Source organism: Blennius ocellaris (genome assembly GCF_963422515.1).
Source record: "Blennius ocellaris genome assembly, chromosome: 18".
NCBI lineage: Eukaryota > Metazoa > Chordata > Actinopteri > Blenniiformes > Blenniidae > Blennius > Blennius ocellaris.
The window spans coordinates 18,979,163-18,995,748 of record NC_137667.1 but is presented as its reverse complement, the minus strand read 5'-3'; the positions used below and the strand labels follow the sequence as shown (position 1 = coordinate 18,995,748).

General features: G+C 45.2%; 2 protein-coding genes across 2 annotated transcripts; one reads left to right on the top strand and one right to left on the bottom strand.

The window, feature by feature from the left end:
- Window positions 1–1,616: 1,616 nt before the first annotated feature.
- On the top strand, window positions 1,617–12,209 carry crnkl1 (crooked neck pre-mRNA splicing factor 1). The gene is made up of 14 exons (XM_080514215.1): window positions 1,617–1,726; window positions 3,310–3,462; window positions 3,584–3,675; window positions 3,838–3,996; window positions 4,146–4,312; window positions 5,053–5,231; window positions 6,087–6,257; window positions 6,358–6,549; window positions 6,981–7,040; window positions 7,297–7,377; window positions 8,518–8,757; window positions 8,834–8,935; window positions 10,155–10,403; window positions 11,025–12,209. The coding sequence occupies exons 1-14, from the start codon at window positions 1,679–1,681 to the stop codon at window positions 12,072–12,074; spliced, it is 2,943 nt and encodes a 980-aa protein (XP_080370341.1). The 5' UTR covers window positions 1,617–1,678; the 3' UTR covers window positions 12,075–12,209.
- On the bottom strand, window positions 12,179–15,118 carry naa20 (N-alpha-acetyltransferase 20, NatB catalytic subunit). Its single transcript, XM_080514216.1, has 6 exons — window positions 15,048–15,118; window positions 14,378–14,402; window positions 14,167–14,257; window positions 13,831–13,966; window positions 13,295–13,440; window positions 12,179–13,039 (listed from the first exon to the last, which is right to left on the bottom strand). Exons 1-6 carry the CDS (start codon window positions 15,098–15,100, stop codon window positions 12,954–12,956), a joined length of 537 nt encoding a protein of 178 aa, XP_080370342.1. The 5' UTR covers window positions 15,101–15,118; the 3' UTR covers window positions 12,179–12,953.
- Window positions 15,119–16,586: the final 1,468 nt, after the last annotated feature.

The following is a 16,586-nucleotide window of genomic DNA, read 5'->3' as shown; positions in this document are numbered from 1 at the left end:
GGCACCAACAACAAATGTTCAGAGCAAGCATTGAGGAAGAGTTCAAACATAAATCAACATGTAACAGGATGTTATGGTGTTACACTCTAACAGCTGAAGTAAAGCTCTGGGAAACAAGCTGAATGTCATGATGTTCATGTCGGTACAAACAGCCAGAAGTGTCCTCAGAGCCACAAGGGGACAGGTGAAGTCACCTGGAGCTGGAGGGGACAGGACACTGAGACATTTGAGGAGCTGCTCCCTCGGTCCTCCACTGGCTGTGTCCTCCTGTTGGACCGCGGTCCGGCTGAGGGAGGACGGCTGCTGCAGAGGGTGCAGGGTTCTCCTCAGCAGGGTGGAGGAGACGTCTGCTATGTCACCTCCTTCGTTCATCACTGACTGGACGAGTTCTGGGGAGAAACATCCCTCCAGAAAACCTGGAGTTTCTCATCAAGCTCCGTTCTGGAGACAGAAAGAGAGTTGAACATTAGGATGAGGTTCAACGACGTTACAAGAAAAATGATAGAAACACTGGAACTAATAGTTGTTAACATCAGAAAAGATTTGCCTTTATGATTTCACAGCAATACCAAATACAACTGATCACACTTCTAATGAACATAAACCACAATTAAATAACTGTTACAACAACTAATGCTGAGTAAAAACACACTGTGTTAAATATGTATTTTCCCACGTCTCAGATGTAAACTACAGCCAATAAACTGAGGGTAAGTTAAAGAATACCGCATGAATTAAAAACAACAGAATGTATAACCACATACTCCGGCAGGAGATCTTGTTCTTCTTCAAGAATCTGGAGCGGGTCTGGTGTGTGATATTGGTCCACAAGATCATCCAGATCTTTGATAATGTTCATTCTAGAAATGGAAAAAGTGTTGAACATTAGAATGAGGTTCAGTCATTTAAAAGCCAAACATGTTACAAGAACAGCCTTTCATGAGCTGCTTTATGTGTCTTTATAAAACTTGTTTTTAGCCCGACATCGGGACCTTCTTTTGTTTTTTTTTCTTCCCCAGCTGCGATTTTTAGCTGTTCAGCTACTTTTTCAAGGGAACTGTGTGTCTTTATGTGTAGAAATACATTACTATTCACCCTAGGTCACTGAAATGTTACAAATAATTCACTTATTATAATAAGTCGTCTAATTGGGAGTCGTCTATCCAGTTGTGTATGTGTGTGTGTGTGTGTGTGTGTGTGTGTGTGTGTGTGTGTGAGTGTGTTGTGTTTTATAAATTAGCTCTCATAGATTACAATCAGAACATTCCATTACTGTTTATTCCACTATAAACAACAAAATACTCCAAACCATGTGTCCTGTATCAGAACGCCATGTATGACGTTTGCAGGAAAGAAAACCAGGTGAAGATCAGTTCGGTATTCAACGAGTTATGATCAATTAAAGTATCTTACGCTTGATTTCTCTTGTCAAGCAGATGAGACTCAGCGGAGCGGACGACCGGGCCAAGATGGCGGCGCCACCGCTCAACAGCGCGAATAGGAAGTGGCGGTCGATGGCGCGCGCTGCTTGACGCCAGTGAGGCATTGTGGGTACTGTCATGGCGGCGCGCGGAGCGTGATTGCTAAACGTTTCTTTTACGTGTGTTCTTATCATACTCTGTTGTTGTTGAATCATTTTAAGCCACTTTCTCCGACTTTGGTTAAAACTACCGGAACAATGGCGTCGACCGCGGCAGGCAAGCAGCGGATACCGAAGGTGGCGAAGGTAAAAACAAAACGATTCAACGCGGTCGTCTGAGGCTAAAGCTAAGCCGAACCCCAGCGCTGAGCAGCTTCAATTTTCTTTTAATATATAAGCGCGTGTAAATTACTATATCAGTGTGTGCTTTTAAGGATATAGGATAACATTGGTTAATTCACGATTCAGGTTTGTTCAAATATAAAGTAAACACTCCACAGTGGCTTTTTCATAGTTGTGGTCTGTTATCCTTTCCCAGTCACCAAAGTTCCCTGCCCGGGTCAGTGTCGTGTCGAACATGTCAAATCGTTTGTTGTTTCAGGATTCCCACCAAAGTAGTGACAGTAATTCTTCATAAGGTCAAGAAAGTCTTTAATTCACCACGAGTGTCTCCCATCCTATTTCTCGAGGGACCTACAAGTACTAATGTACATTAAGACAACACCTACACATCCTGTACACTTCAAAATAAAACAAACATCAACAGTTGAGTGAACTTCACAGCAGTGTATTCTGTAATGATGAGTTCCTTTTCTCTGAGGATAAACCATTGAGGCTTTGCTCACCTTCTCTGGTTGTTCAGTAGACTTATGTCGTTTCAGCTTGAACAGTTTCAAACTGTCATTCACCAGTTTTTCACCACAAAAGATGCACTCAGCTGTAATATTGTTCATTGCTTCAATGAAGCCATGTTCTATGTAACTCTGACACCACACTTTTTTCTTTTTGCCATTTCTTTCTTATTTAAAACAAAGATTTTCAAATAAATTAACTTCTAATCAAAATTCTTAAACATAGTAGTTTTGTGACATAAACTAATTGAATGCTCACTCATTTGTTTTTAAATGGGGTCATACACAGTTTTTCAACACTTTCACATCGGTCTCACATCCAAAAACATTGCATTCACCGTTTATTTGCCCCAAATGCAGATTTTCCTTTATTTTCCCTCCATTAGAATATTGGATCATAGGCACTACATTCAGAATCTGCTGTGTCTGTGTGAGCTGGACTGGCTCCGCCCACACACGCCCATCTTGGGAAGAGGAAGAAGTACTTCCTCTTGTGGTGCCATGTGCCACAGCAGAGCTGCCTGATTGTGGGAGGAGTCAACGGGGAGGAGCCTACCTTGATTGTGATTGGCTAAACCCCCGATGACACTCTATAGGGTTTGATTTCTGATTGGCTGCTTGGAGCAACACACTTTTTAAAAACTGGAACAAGCCAGGGAGAGAGAGGACACACTTCTGGGGTGTCATTCCAGGTGTGGGAGGATGTTACTGTTGGAAAACCATGAGAAAGTGAATTTTGCATAAGATGACCACATAAATAAATGTTACAGCCATTAAAATGAAGAGAGCCGTTCCCCATGAAGTTTTACTCATAGATCACTCGTGAGGTCCATAAAAATGTCCAATACAGGGACATTCAAACCCAAAATCAGAGCAAAACGATGGATTGTAAGAGTATACATTTAAAAAATAAAAGTGTTTTATTCATATGAATTACATTGATATGCTTCAAAACCTTTCTTCGTGGAAAAAGTCGACCATATTAGACCTTTTATTGTCAAATAGAGAACGTAAAGGGTTTCTTGACTTTGTTTCCAGGTGAAGAATAAAGCTCCGGCAGAGGTTCAGATCACCGCTGAGCAGCTGTTGAGGGAAGCCAAAGAGAGGGAACTCGAACTTCTGCCACCGCCTCCAAAACAGAAGATCACAGACAAGGAGGAGTTGAATGATTACAAACTGAGGAAGAGGAAGGTGAGTGGTAACCTCTGCTTCTGAACATCTGCTAGGTGTGTGGTCAAGTTGTTGAGGAAAAAACTTAAAACATTTGCAGTTTGTCGCTGCGGTAAAGTGTGAGTCACATTGTTGTTTTCAGGCGTTTGAAGACAACATCAGGAAGAATCGCACCGTCATCAGTAACTGGATTAAATACGCACAATGGGAGGAAAGTCTGAAAGAGGTCCAGAGGTACATTACCTTACTGAGTTTAACAGAATTCAGCTTCACATAAAATGATTGTTCAATTATTGTACTATTTTTGCTCCGACTTGTTGGACGATGTGTCTGAGCCTGTGTCCATGTGTCATCCACCCCACTCCCCATCCTCTTCCTCTTCCTCTCTGCTTTAAGGGCTCGCTCCATTTACGAGCGAGCGCTGGACGTCGACCACCGCAACATCGCCCTGTGGCTGAAATACGCCGAGATGGAGATGAAGAGCCGCCAGGTGAACCACGCCCGCAACATCTGGGACCGAGCCATCACCATCCTCCCACGGGTCAACCAGTTCTGGTACGCACGTGTTCCCGGTTTGGGCTCCCGTGTCTCCCTGGCCTGCATTCAGCATGAATAAAAATCCAGTTGAAATCAGTTTTATTTGTATTGACTTCACTAAAACGTCACCGTGCATCTCTGAATGCCTTTTAAACTCTATTGAACAGGTACAAGTACACCTACATGGAGGAGATGCTGTTCAACGTGGCCAGCTGCAGGCAGGTGTTCCAGCGCTGGATGGAGTGGGAGCCCGAGGAGCAGGCCTGGCACTCCTACATCAACTTCGAGCTGCGCTACAAGGAGGTGGACAAGGCTCGCACCATTTATGAGCATTATATCCTTTGAGATTGGGTTTCGTTCTGTATGAGTCACAGCGCCGACATTTCTTTGGCTGCGAAGTCTTTAAAGAGAGAGCAAAACAAAAAGTGGTGAAAATTTCTGCCTCGTAATCCAGAAGGAGAATCGCATATTAACCGTCATCAACACTAAGGCTCTGTTTAGACGTCAATATTTCGAGTGAAAACACGTTTTCGCTTCTGGAAAGTTTGACAACGTGCTGCTGAAGCTGAAGGGACCTGACACATGAGGCTCTTTAGCTCCTTGAAGCTGTCAGTAAATGAAACGTGAACAAACTTTTTTTTACTATATAGTGCACACTAGAGTCAAGGACTGTTAACTCTTGGCTAATAAAAGATTTTAATAAAGGTACACTTGAAATGGAGAAAAATTGCTAAAACCACAAGAAATGGAGAACAAAATGATAAAACGACTTTAAAAAAACCCAAATGAGAATGTAAAAAAAAAAAAAAAAAAATTGGGGAAAACATGCTTAAAAAGAGCCAAAACTGACTGATTCTAAAATCAGCTAAAATAAAAAAAAAAGCCATATATGTGACTTTCAAAGCTGCGTTGGCCTCATGTTAAAGGTAAAACGTGTTCCGTGGCTCCACGAAAATTAGATTTGGTGGAAAGTGAGAGAAAAAGGCTTGTTGTGGTCATAAAGGCTGCAGACCCCCCCCCCCCCCCCCCTCTAGACGTCGGTCCTCCACACGGACGTTCCTTGACTCGCCGCACTCGTCATGGTTCATCCCGAGGTGGTCAACTGGATCAAGTACGCCCGCTTCGAGGAGAAGCACGGCTACATCGCTCACAGCAGGAAGGTGTACGAGCGAGCCGTGGAGTTCTTCGGGGAGGAGTACATGAACGAGAAGCTGTTCGTGGCCTTCGCCCGCTTCGAGGAGACGCAGAAGGAGGCGAGTGGTTCAGGAGTTTGGCTCCAGACGACCTCATAATTCATGTAATGGAGGAAGAAGGATGATGTGGTGGAGCCGATGAATGGGAGTTGGAGTCAGGAAGGAACTCCACTATTGTCCATTAATGCACACTTCTCAGTAACTGGAAGTAGTTTTGTTGTTCCACCGTGTGTGAGATAGTATGTCTATCTCTTATTGTATTTTATTTATTTCTTGTTTTCAAACGATTGAGTGCAGTATAACAGTTTATTTTTTTACTACGACATTACAAGATATTTTTATATATTTACAGGAAAGTCTTTTTTTCAAATTCAATATTGCTAAAATAATCGTGATTATGATTTTTTTATTTCCATAATCGAGCAGCCCGAGGTCAATTTACAGTGGCCAGTTAGCAGGACTGTACTTTTTACTCACAATGGGAATTATTAGAATTCTGAAAACTAGTTCCTCTCCGGTTACTTTGTATTCCACTGTGAGTCGCGTCTTAATATTAAGCATATTGATGGAGTGAATCTGTGACGCATTAAACTGAGCTGCCAGTTCAATCAATCGTTCCGTTCAGCTGAAGTTACTCCAGTCACTGGGAGGAAGATGCTCTATAATCAGGATGTTAGCTGAAAATATCTCAGTTGGAGATCAGGGGCTGGAATATCCATATTTTATCCTTAAAATAAAAAAAAAACTAAATCCATGTCTAGATATCAACCTTCCTGATGATCACAGCGACTCTGCGTACAGGCCCAATGATGGAATTACTTTGCCGCTGAGGTCGTCGTTCAGAACTGTCGAGGCACTCCTCCCGTACACACGGGCGAACAGCTTTGAATCACGCCGGTGCATTTCCCCCCACAGTTCGAGCGCGTTCGCGTGATCTACAAGTACGCCCTGGACCGGATCCCCAAACACCTGGCGCAGGAGCTCTTCAAGAACTACACCATGTTCGAGAAGAAGTTCGGAGACCGCCGCGGCATCGAGGACGTCATCGTGAGCAAACGCAGGTTCCAGTACGAAGAAGAAGTCAAGGTATGAACCGTGGAGAAGCCGACCCAGGAAACAGGAAACGGAATGACTGGGATCAGATGTTGTGACGGCGGCTGCACGCGAGTGACCCTCTGTCCCTCAGGCCAACCCACACAACTACGACGCCTGGTTCGACTACCTCCGCCTGGTGGAGAGTGACGCCGACCCCGACGCGGTGCGCGAGGTGTACGAGCGGGCGATCGCCAACGTCCCCCCGATCCAGGAGAAGAGACACTGGAGACGCTACATCTACCTGTGGATCAACTACGCCCTGTACGAGGAGCTGGAGGTCAAGGTGGGCGGAGCTTCTCCTGCTGATGAGCTCAAACTACTTGTCCAGCCCTTCATTGCTCTATTTAATGACATTTGTAAATTCTACTTGTACCAACCTTCATTTGAGTACACGAGCTTCTGTCTCTCTTTAGTAAACGTTCAGTTCTTTCAGTGTTGAGGTTTTCCACTGCATCCATGTCAGAGCACTTCAGAGTTTACTTTCTTTTCATAGTTTCAAGTTTGATTATGTTTTTTAGGTGAGAGTAAAATAATGTGATTTCTCATTTGGTTTATCATAATTTATTAAAAGCTACTTCTGGTGCCTTCTACAGTTTACATGAAGACTATACGCACTATTGTTCAGTTATTAAAGCATCAAGCTCCTCTGAAACCTTCAGGATTTCACTGCAAACCGACTTTCTACATCACTTTTTGCCTCTTTGTTTTTGACAGGACACTGAGAGGACGAGGCAGGTTTACCTGGCCTGTCTGAACCTCATCCCTCACAAGAAGGCAGGTTCCCTGCATGTTTTCTTTCACCTGCCTCAATGTAGATAGTCCATTGTGCCGACTGTTGCTGTGATGGATCACTGACTGGTCACTCTGTCAGTCAGTTGAATCAAAGTGTCATTTGTGCTGCAAGGAGACATCAAAGGTTGTGGTTATATACTTAGAAGTGAGATGTTGTGAATCCACCTGTAAGCATCTCGCTCTCATTACCTGATTTGTAATAGATGTGCCTCTTTTTTTTTTTTTTTTTCCCTTTCAGTTCACGTTTGCAAAGATTTGGCTGCTGTGCGCTCAGTTTGAGATCCGGCAGAAGAACCTGCAGGGAGCCCGGAAGACCATGGTGAGACTCTTATTCTAGCATCGTGGTCAGGCTCCACAACACAGGAAAAATGTCAAGTTTAAATTTCGAGGTTAATATGACAGTATTTTACCACCGACGATGAAATTAAGCCGACTGTGAACTGAAATGAGTTTGACACCTCTGATCTAAAACACAAACGACGACGAGGTTGAGAAAACCATGCTTGCATATCTTCAAATCAAGCAGGATTTATTTGATCCAGTTAAAGTCACATATTCAAATCGGACCATGAAAACATTGTGATCACAAGGAAAGAAACGGGGACGTTTTTATCAGGCCTTTAGTTATTCTAAACCAGGGGTCGGCAACCCGCGGCTCCGGAGCCGCATGCGGCTCTTTGGTCCCTCCACTGCGGCTCCTTGAGCCTCCGTCCCACTGCAGTTCATCCCGGAGGGACGTAAGTAGGCAAAGCCACCCAGAGCGCAGTCCCGCTACAAAGAGTGGTAAAATGTAGGCGCAGCGATGTAAAGTCATTACGCACCAATAATGGCATGAAGAACGTAGAGTTGCGGCTGCAGGTCATGACAGCGGCTCAACTGGTGTCTGAAGCTGGGAGCTTCCTGTGCCTTTCACAGTAAAACTGCTGCGCTGCGGAACGCCGACAATTCCAGGAGGTTCATTGCAGACTTGTTGAGAGTGACGGAACATTCTAGTGAATTCCACAACAACTACAGGACATTAAAGCCACACCACTCACACTCATGGTTCTAACAATCCAGATCTCCCACATTTATCTTCCATTTTAATAATGTGTAGCAATAAAGGAGCTGATAGCTGCAATGCATTATGGGAGTTTCTGTTTGTCGTGTTTTAAATGTAATTATTGGGGTTATATTAGGTTTGTAGTGTCGGTAATAATTGTGTTGTGTTTTTGTTGCTTAGTTCATGTAGTTTAGTTTATTAGTTGTAAGTTGTCAACCAGCAGTGAAGAAGGTTTTGTGTGTCGTGTCCTCCTGGCATGGTCTGCCTGTGGGACTGTCAAAATAAAATGTGTGCGGCTCTCTGGGTGTAGTGTTCAGTGGGAAACGGGATCAAATGGCTCTTTGAGCGTTAAAGGTTGCCGACCCCTGTTCTAAACCGATCCCGTCTTTGCTCATCGCCTCGTCTCCCTCGTTTCAGGGCACGGCGATCGGGAAATGTCCCAAGAACAAGCTGCTGAAGGGCTACATCGAGCTGGAGCTGCAGCTGCGCGAGTTCGACCGCTGCCGGAAGCTGTACGAGAAGTACCTGGAGTTCACCCCGGAGAACTGCACCACCTGGATCAAGTTCGCGGAGCTGGAGACCATCCTGGGGGACGTGGAGCGCGCCCGGGCCATCTTCGAGCTCGCCATCGGACAGCCCAGGCTGGACATGCCCGAGGTGGGGGTCGGCGGGTGGAGGCACTGCCTCTCCACTTTCCCCAAGCGTCTTCACCGTGACTGTCCTTCTCCCGCAGGTCTTGTGGAAGTCGTACATCGACTTTGAAATCGAGCAGGAAGAGTTCGGAAACACCAGAAATCTTTACAAACGGCTGCTGCAGCGGACCCAGCACGTCAAGGTGGGAGCGCTTTACACACCTCCGTCAGTTGGACGTGTGTTCATACCAATTCTATCACATTGCTTAAACTCCCGGTGGCGCCACAACACATTGGAGAGAATGTCATGTTAATGAAATTCTTAAAGTGTTCCAATTGAACTTAGGAACCTTTTGGAGACACAAGTAGAATAAGCTGCTGTTCGAGGATTGAAGCTCGGGCAGGAAACCTGTGTGTGAGATCAGATAGAAGGAAGTTAGTTTGTGGCTAGCAAGTGCTTCAGATGACAATCAGTCCAGTTGTTCTCCCTCCTGGATGTTAAAGGCCTAGTGAAATGTATAACACTACTTTGCAAAAAACAATAGTTGGGGTACTACTTATAAGATTCCTCCGACTCGTCCCACCACTGTTGTCGCGTAACAAAGTTATTTGAATTTTGAATCTCCAGCCGAGGAAGTCGGGGGAATCCTTCTTCTTCGTGGGCGTGACGTCAAGAGTTGTGTTTACATTGGCTTGTTTCCCTCTTAAATATCCAAGTTTTTACAGTGTTTTGAAGTTATAGTCGGCGTTTTATGAGCCTTGACGAAAGATTGAGCCTGGAAGAGACCGAGAGAGGAGAAAAGGAGCACGGGTGGAGGAGGCGGCTAGTAGACGATCAAGTAATACCTGGACTCATCTTCGGTGATTCCGCGCAGTCGAAAAAGCGCTTCGACATGATCCAGGAAGCCGGTCGTTCTGCCAAAAGTCAGGATGCCTCAAAGCCTCAAAGCCGAAAAGTGGCGGCTGCTGAGGCTGAGGAGACGAGGACGAATCGAGGACGAACCGTCTTCTGCTTCCTCAAACATGTTCCAGACGGGGTCACCGATGGCAGAACGACACATTCTGTGTCTTCTTCATCAATCACTGGATTTGAAATGATGATGATGAAATATCGTTAAATTCAGCCTCTTCGTCGTCAAAACTCTGATCCTCCATAATGTAAACACAACTTGGGCGTGTGCACATCCAGTGATGTCACTCTGTTATTGTCAGAAGCTCCGCCCAGCAGCGAAAACACCGCTGTTTATCAGCTATTTTCTCGCAGATTGCCGTGTTTTAACATTTTACCCTTGGGCCAGTTAGCATAAAAAATGTCCCTAGAAGCGACAGCCAGAGTGTTTTGGAGGTCGAATTTTCATTTCACGAGGACTTTAAGGAGAGTCAGCCTGTCTTCAAACCCTGTGACCCCCCCCTCCCCCTCAGGTCTGGATCAGCTACGCCAAGTTCGAGCTGTCCATCGACGACCCCGAGCGGCTGCACAAGTGCCGGCAGATCTACGAGGAGGCCAATAAGGGCATGAGGAGCTGCGAGGAGAAGGAGGAGCGGCTGCTGCTGCTGGAGTCCTGGAGCGACTTCGAGAAGGAGCTCGGCTCCGACGGCACCAGAGAGCGAGTGAGGAAGCTGCTGCCGGAGAAGGTGAAGAAGAGGAGGAAGCTGACGGCCGAGGACGGGGTAAGAACTGCACGGGAAACCAGGGGGGGGGGGGGTGGTTGCAAAGCCCAAACTTAAAGGAATTGAATTAAGAGACGGCCCCGTTCACGGCTCAGAGCCACAGGAAACGCAGCATTTTAAAAAATGGCTGCCAAAGTGAAACTTTTCAAAAATGCTCCATCTCCATGGAAACAGGGCAAAATGCTGCTAGTGCACACTGTGGCCATAGTAACTAGTTGTTCTGCACATGCTCAGTCGATGAACATTATGTCCTCTGTGGTGTCATGACTCCCACTTCATATTCTGTGTGGTTTCATTACCAAAACAACCAACTGCGCCCACTAGTGGCCCAACATGCTATTAACGCATTTCGCATTTCCATGTCAGCAGAGGCAAATTTTCAAAATCTTGCTTTGTAAACACAAAAGCTTTACCAAGACGAAAATGCAAAAAACAGTGAGTTTTCAGTTGAAGCGTCGTGTAACCGGGGCCTTGATTCCGCGTCCCTGCCTCATAGCGACAGGCCTGGCAGAAACACCGGGGTTTTCAGTGTTTGTGTGTGCCGGGATATTTCACCTCTGCAAAGATGAAACGGTGAAATGTCTGCACGCTCTCACCACACCTCTTTCTTTGAACCCTCAGTCGGACGCCGGCTGGGAGGAGTACTACGATTACATCTTCCCCGAGGACGCCGCCAACCAGCCCAACCTCAAGCTGCTCGCCATGGCCAAGATGTGGAAGAAGCATCAGGTGCAGGAGGACGCCCCCGACGAAGAATCGGAAAATGACCCGGCGGCTGAGGAGACGACTTCAACGTCGCCTGAGGAGCGTCCTCCTGCAGAAGAGGAGGAGGAGGGGCGCAGAAACAATGGGGCTCAGGCAGAGCCGGGAAACTCCCACGACGACCGAGATGACAGCGATGAAGATGATGGTGAGAAGGAGCGCCGGAGCAGCAGCAGTGATGATCAGCAGAAGAAGAAGGAGCGCCGGAGCAGCAGCAGTGATGAAGATCAGCAGAAGAAGAAGAAGGAGGAGGAGCAACAGAGCAGCAGCAGTGATGAAGATCAGCAGAAGAAGAAGGAGCACCAGAGCAGCAGCAGTGATGATCAGCAGAAGAAGAAGAAGAAGGAGCGCCGGAGCAGCAACAGTGATGAAGATCAGCAGAAGAAGAAGAAGGAGCACCAGAGCAGCAGCAGTGATGATCAGCAGAAGAAGAAGAAGAAGGAGCGCCGGAGCAGCAGCAGTGATGAAGATCAGCAGAAGAAGAAGAAGGAGGAGGAGCAACAGAGCAGCAGCAGTGATGATCAGCAGAAGAAGAAGAAGGAGCGCCGGAGCAGCAGCAGTGATGAAGATCAGCAGAAGAAGAAGGAGCGCCGGAGCAGCAGCAGTGATGATCAGCAGAAGAAGAAGGAGCGCCGGAGCAGCAGCAGTGATGAAGTTCAGCAGAAGAAGAAAGAGGAGCACCAGAGCAGCAGAAGTGATGAAGATCAGCAGAAGAAGAAGGAGCGCCGGAGGAGCAGCAGCAGCAGCAGTAGCAGCAGCAGCAGCAGCAGCAGCAGCAGCAGCAGTAGTAGTAGTAGTGATGAAGATCAGGAGAAAAAGGGGCGCCGGAGCAGCAGCAAGAGCGACAGTGACGACGGAGATGAGAAGAAGACGGAGCGGAAGAGCAGCAGCAGCGATGACAAAGAATAGAGAACATCTCAGAGACATCACATCATTTTTCTATCCTGTTCTGTATTTTTTTTTGTTTTTGTTTTGTTAAAACGACACTTGTCCATCAGCAGGTTTTATTGTTTCCTTTTGTTACATTACACACATTGACTTCAACTCTCTGGTTTGTGTTCTTTTTAAGCAAATGTTCGTCTGGTAATTTACAGGTAATGAAAGCGGTTGTACAGTCCGTGGCTCTCTGGAGGAGTGGGGGCAGTCTGGGGGCTGATGTAGCAGCAGGATGACTTGTGTGCAAGGAAATCAGATTTATTTTTTTTTTATCGCGTGACCGCCAGGGTTATTTTGCCCTCAGCATAGACTCAGGCTCATTTTCATCAGGCAAGCTCATGTAACAAAAGTTAGCTTAGATACAGTGCAAACAACCTATGAGGCGATACTGAGGAAATACAGATCCAGGAAAACTCATTATTTGTAAGTTTGCCCCTAATTTTAGCCTCTGGTAGGTCAGTAACACCCGCCAGTGTAAAGTACTAATACATGCAGATTCATCCATTTACTGCACTGGACACGTGAGGATCAAACTTGGCCGTGTGAACTAAAACTACGTTTAAAACCCTGATCTGCCTCCTTTCCATCAGTGCATCCAGTCACTTCGATCCACCACGGCTGGTTAAAGTGACCCTGTGAAGTTGAGGGCAAATAAAACCCCGAGATGTTGACTGGTCCTGGCTGGTGCCCGCTATTTTAATACGCATCGATGAATCCTCCAGTCATTCCGCTGCTACCTTGAGCCCCACACTCCGTGTGACGATTAAAACTATTTACAGGGTCGCCGTTCCAGAAATGGCGACGTCACACGAGATTGGGGGGGGGGGGGGGGCAGGGAGCCACGGTCTACTGTTATTCGATGTCCTCGGGTCTGACGGGGTGAGGCAGCGGGATGATGGACTTCTTGTCCGTGTCCCGGGACAGAGCTTTCCTCATGTCTGCGGGAAGAGGCAAAGGAAAGGGGTTTCGATGAGTTAGCGCCTGCAGCGACAGCGCCCTCGTCTGGCGGGGGCTTGATATTCAACTTTCAGTCATAAAGCCGCTGGGTTTTAAAACACAGGCGTTTAACTACGTCGTTTTTTCCAAGTCTTTCTGTGTAAACGGACATCATGATCAAAGCGTTGCCGTGTAAACGTGAAACTTTTCTGAAACGAAAGCGCAGAAACAAATGATGTGTTTTCTCCGAATCTGACCGTAAGCGTCTTCGTCGGGTTCCCCGTTGCTGGCCGAGTAATACTCGATGACCGTCCTATAGACGCTGTAGCCCAGACGCTTGTACATGTTCACCGCCACCTGGTTGGACACCCTCACGAACAGGTCCACGAAGAATCCGCCCTTCCTGAGACACAGTCACTGGTTTAGTCCAACACACACACACACACACAGTCTTAACACCAATCCAATTTAATGACAAAGCTACTTTAATCTTTCAACTCCTATGGGGGAACATTTAACGGTTCAAAATATAGATACCGCCAAACTCCAGTACTCACTATTGTTAATGTTTATTGTTCTCTGCACATGCGTATGGTTTCATTACAATAAACCAACAGCATTCCGCCGTTTCCATGGAAACTGACTTTTCAAAAGCATTGGCACGAAACAGAAATTTCAGAATGATGCATTTTCACTTTCTGAATTTGATTTAGTCAAGATATAAATATTATTTTACATGTAATCGGTGACGCAGGCCGGTATGTTAGATTTGTGGCCCTCCGCTGGTACGAACCTCTCTGAAATCTCCTCCAGCATCTCCATGAGTTTGGCGGCCAGGCCGAGGCGTCTGAACTCTGGAGCCACCGACAGAGCCGTGACGTGACCGTGCCACTCCTCGCGAGCCACAGATCCCTCCGCCTTCCCCATTACTGCAACACACTCACCGTCAGATCTACACCTTTCATTTGACCAAACCACGTGCAAGTGTGTGTGGTTCGGTTGAGACCCTTTAAATACAACATTAACATCCAAGAAACAAATCATAAAGTAACACAATGTTAGATATATTGACAAAGGCATCTCCAGGGACTATGCCATGATTCTGATGTGACTCGGCAGGAGGACTCACTGTAGCCCATCAGCTCTCCTCCAGGAGCCTCGGCCACGATGAAGTACTCCGGCCAATGAGCCAGGTACTGCAGGTAAAACGGGATCCCATACTGGAGTCAGAGGTCAAGGAACACTACACACTTCTGTCACTATATCACGCTATTATTACATAATACACGTGTGATGATAAACCAAATGAGGTGTCACAATAGCATGAGAGTAAAGGATACAGTTTCTGTCAGTGGATCTAGATTTCTGTGGGAGAAAAGAAAAAGACAAGTTAGCACATTGAAATGTTATTATAATAAAGCCTAATCATTATTACCAATTGTAAGAACTACCAGACATCATTTAAAACAACATCCTTTTAGCACGAACGTGACTCAAAAGTATAGAAGTTGGAATGATTTTCAATGTTACATTAATAATACCTATTTGAACTCCAACAAAGATATTCGGCAGAATTTTCGAAACCAAAATCTTTTCAATTTTCTGGTAAAATGATACCACAACTATAAATCTATTACTGCAGTACAAAGTAGCTTTGAACTCGCTAGCCAGCTGTCAAACTGGATAATTTGTTCAATATTCTATTTATTTTGAGTTATAAAGAAGCCGACATCTCCAGGAGCTGCTGCTTCAAGACACGCTTAATGTCCCACGTTTAGAAAATGTGTGTATTTCGAGATATGAAGAGAATCACTAAATCCCACGTTTATTAACTGGAGGTCTGTGCAGCTCCTTTCCGTCAGGAATCAACGCGTTAGCCGCATTAGCTTGCAGTGTGCTAACGCCGCAGAACCCGAAAGACACGACATGCACAAGTCAAATAAATGCCGGACATCTCAGTGATAATGTTGACTGGAGCTCCAGTGGCGAAAGAGGCCAGACTTCACTCACATGTTGTTGAATTTGAACAAATCGTCGCAGGTGAACGGTCGCAGTGTTGTCATCTTGACTCGGAAGTGTAAAAAAGGGAAACAATGTCGCTCAATGAAGAGAGAAAACCAGTTCCGCCCCCTGCTGGTCATATGAAGGTACTACCTTCATTTTACAGATCACATCATAGGATGTTCCGATTATACTTCTTTGTTTTTTTTCTGTAAAAAAAAAAAAAAACCCAGACCATCTCACAACTCATGTAGTTTATTATCACCCACAACTGCAGCACTAAATCACATCTGTCCAGAGTGAATATCAGATTTATTCTAAAGCCACTGGAGATGTTTGAATCTTATTGGGTTTCGTGTCTGTCATGTTTTGTTACATATATTCATTATGCATATTTTCTGGATGTTTTCAAGCTCTATGTTTTTTTATGTGTGTGTTCTGGTCCCTTTTTGTCATTTTTTGCTTCTATCTGCGGTTCTTAAAATTCTCTATCTCTCCATTTTGTGTCTATTTATTGTGGGGGGTTTTCTGGGCTTTTGTTGTCATTTTGACTTTCTTTTCTAACGTAACATTTGAGTCATTTTCCTGCAGTGTTGTGTCTTCTCAACTACATTTGAATTATTTTCTCATACTAATGATTTATAATAATACATTTTATTTATAAGTGCATGTCAAGACACATGGGGTCAGTGTACATAATGAAAATATCTCAAAAGTTATTGAATGTCAGTTTTTAGTTGTTTTCATGGCTTTTATTGAGTTAATTTTAATCCTCTTTCAGCTTTTTGAGGATATTTTTGCTTATTTGATGTTAGTTCGTCCACATGCGTCACACTCCTGATACTTTTAACCAGATTTTTAACGGTTGACACAGATGTTTTTCTTGCATCAGAGCCTCCCTGAGGGGTAAAGCGACACAGGCTCGGCCCCTCACTGTATCAGAGGAGGAGCAGGTGGGTGTGGAAACACAGTGTACAGGTACGAAGGCAGCAGCCGACCTCACCTGCCTCCAGTCGGAGGGAAGCGAAGCTCATCCATCCAGATGAAGCGTCTTCAGGTGTGGGGATTCTTCAGCCTCCTTGTCGTCGCCGTCGCCCAGAACAGCAGGTAAACAAGCAGGTGGAGCCCAGCGAGTTTATCATTTTATTGTTTTTGCACAGAAAAGGTACATGAGATGGGCCTAATTTCCAGTACAGAGCATATTTGAACGTAAAGTTTATTTGAACTTTTTAAATATTTTTGTTTTAATATTTAATACATGCATTGAAAATGTTTCAGTCATTTAAGTTAAAAAAGCACTTGACTCAAACTCTGATTCATTCAACAGATCAAGTACTTCAGGATCATGTTTTATTCATTTTCTGAATTTGCATAAATATCTCAAATTACTTCAGTCAGACTTTGAGTTATGTTTTTTTTTGTGTGTTTTTATCTTCAGCAGTATCCTATTTGTAAAATCCATTGGTAAAACCAAGACGACCCTTTTCTTGTCATATTAGTCAGTGTGATGAATGTACTGATGACGTCATGTAACTCCATAAATGTTTT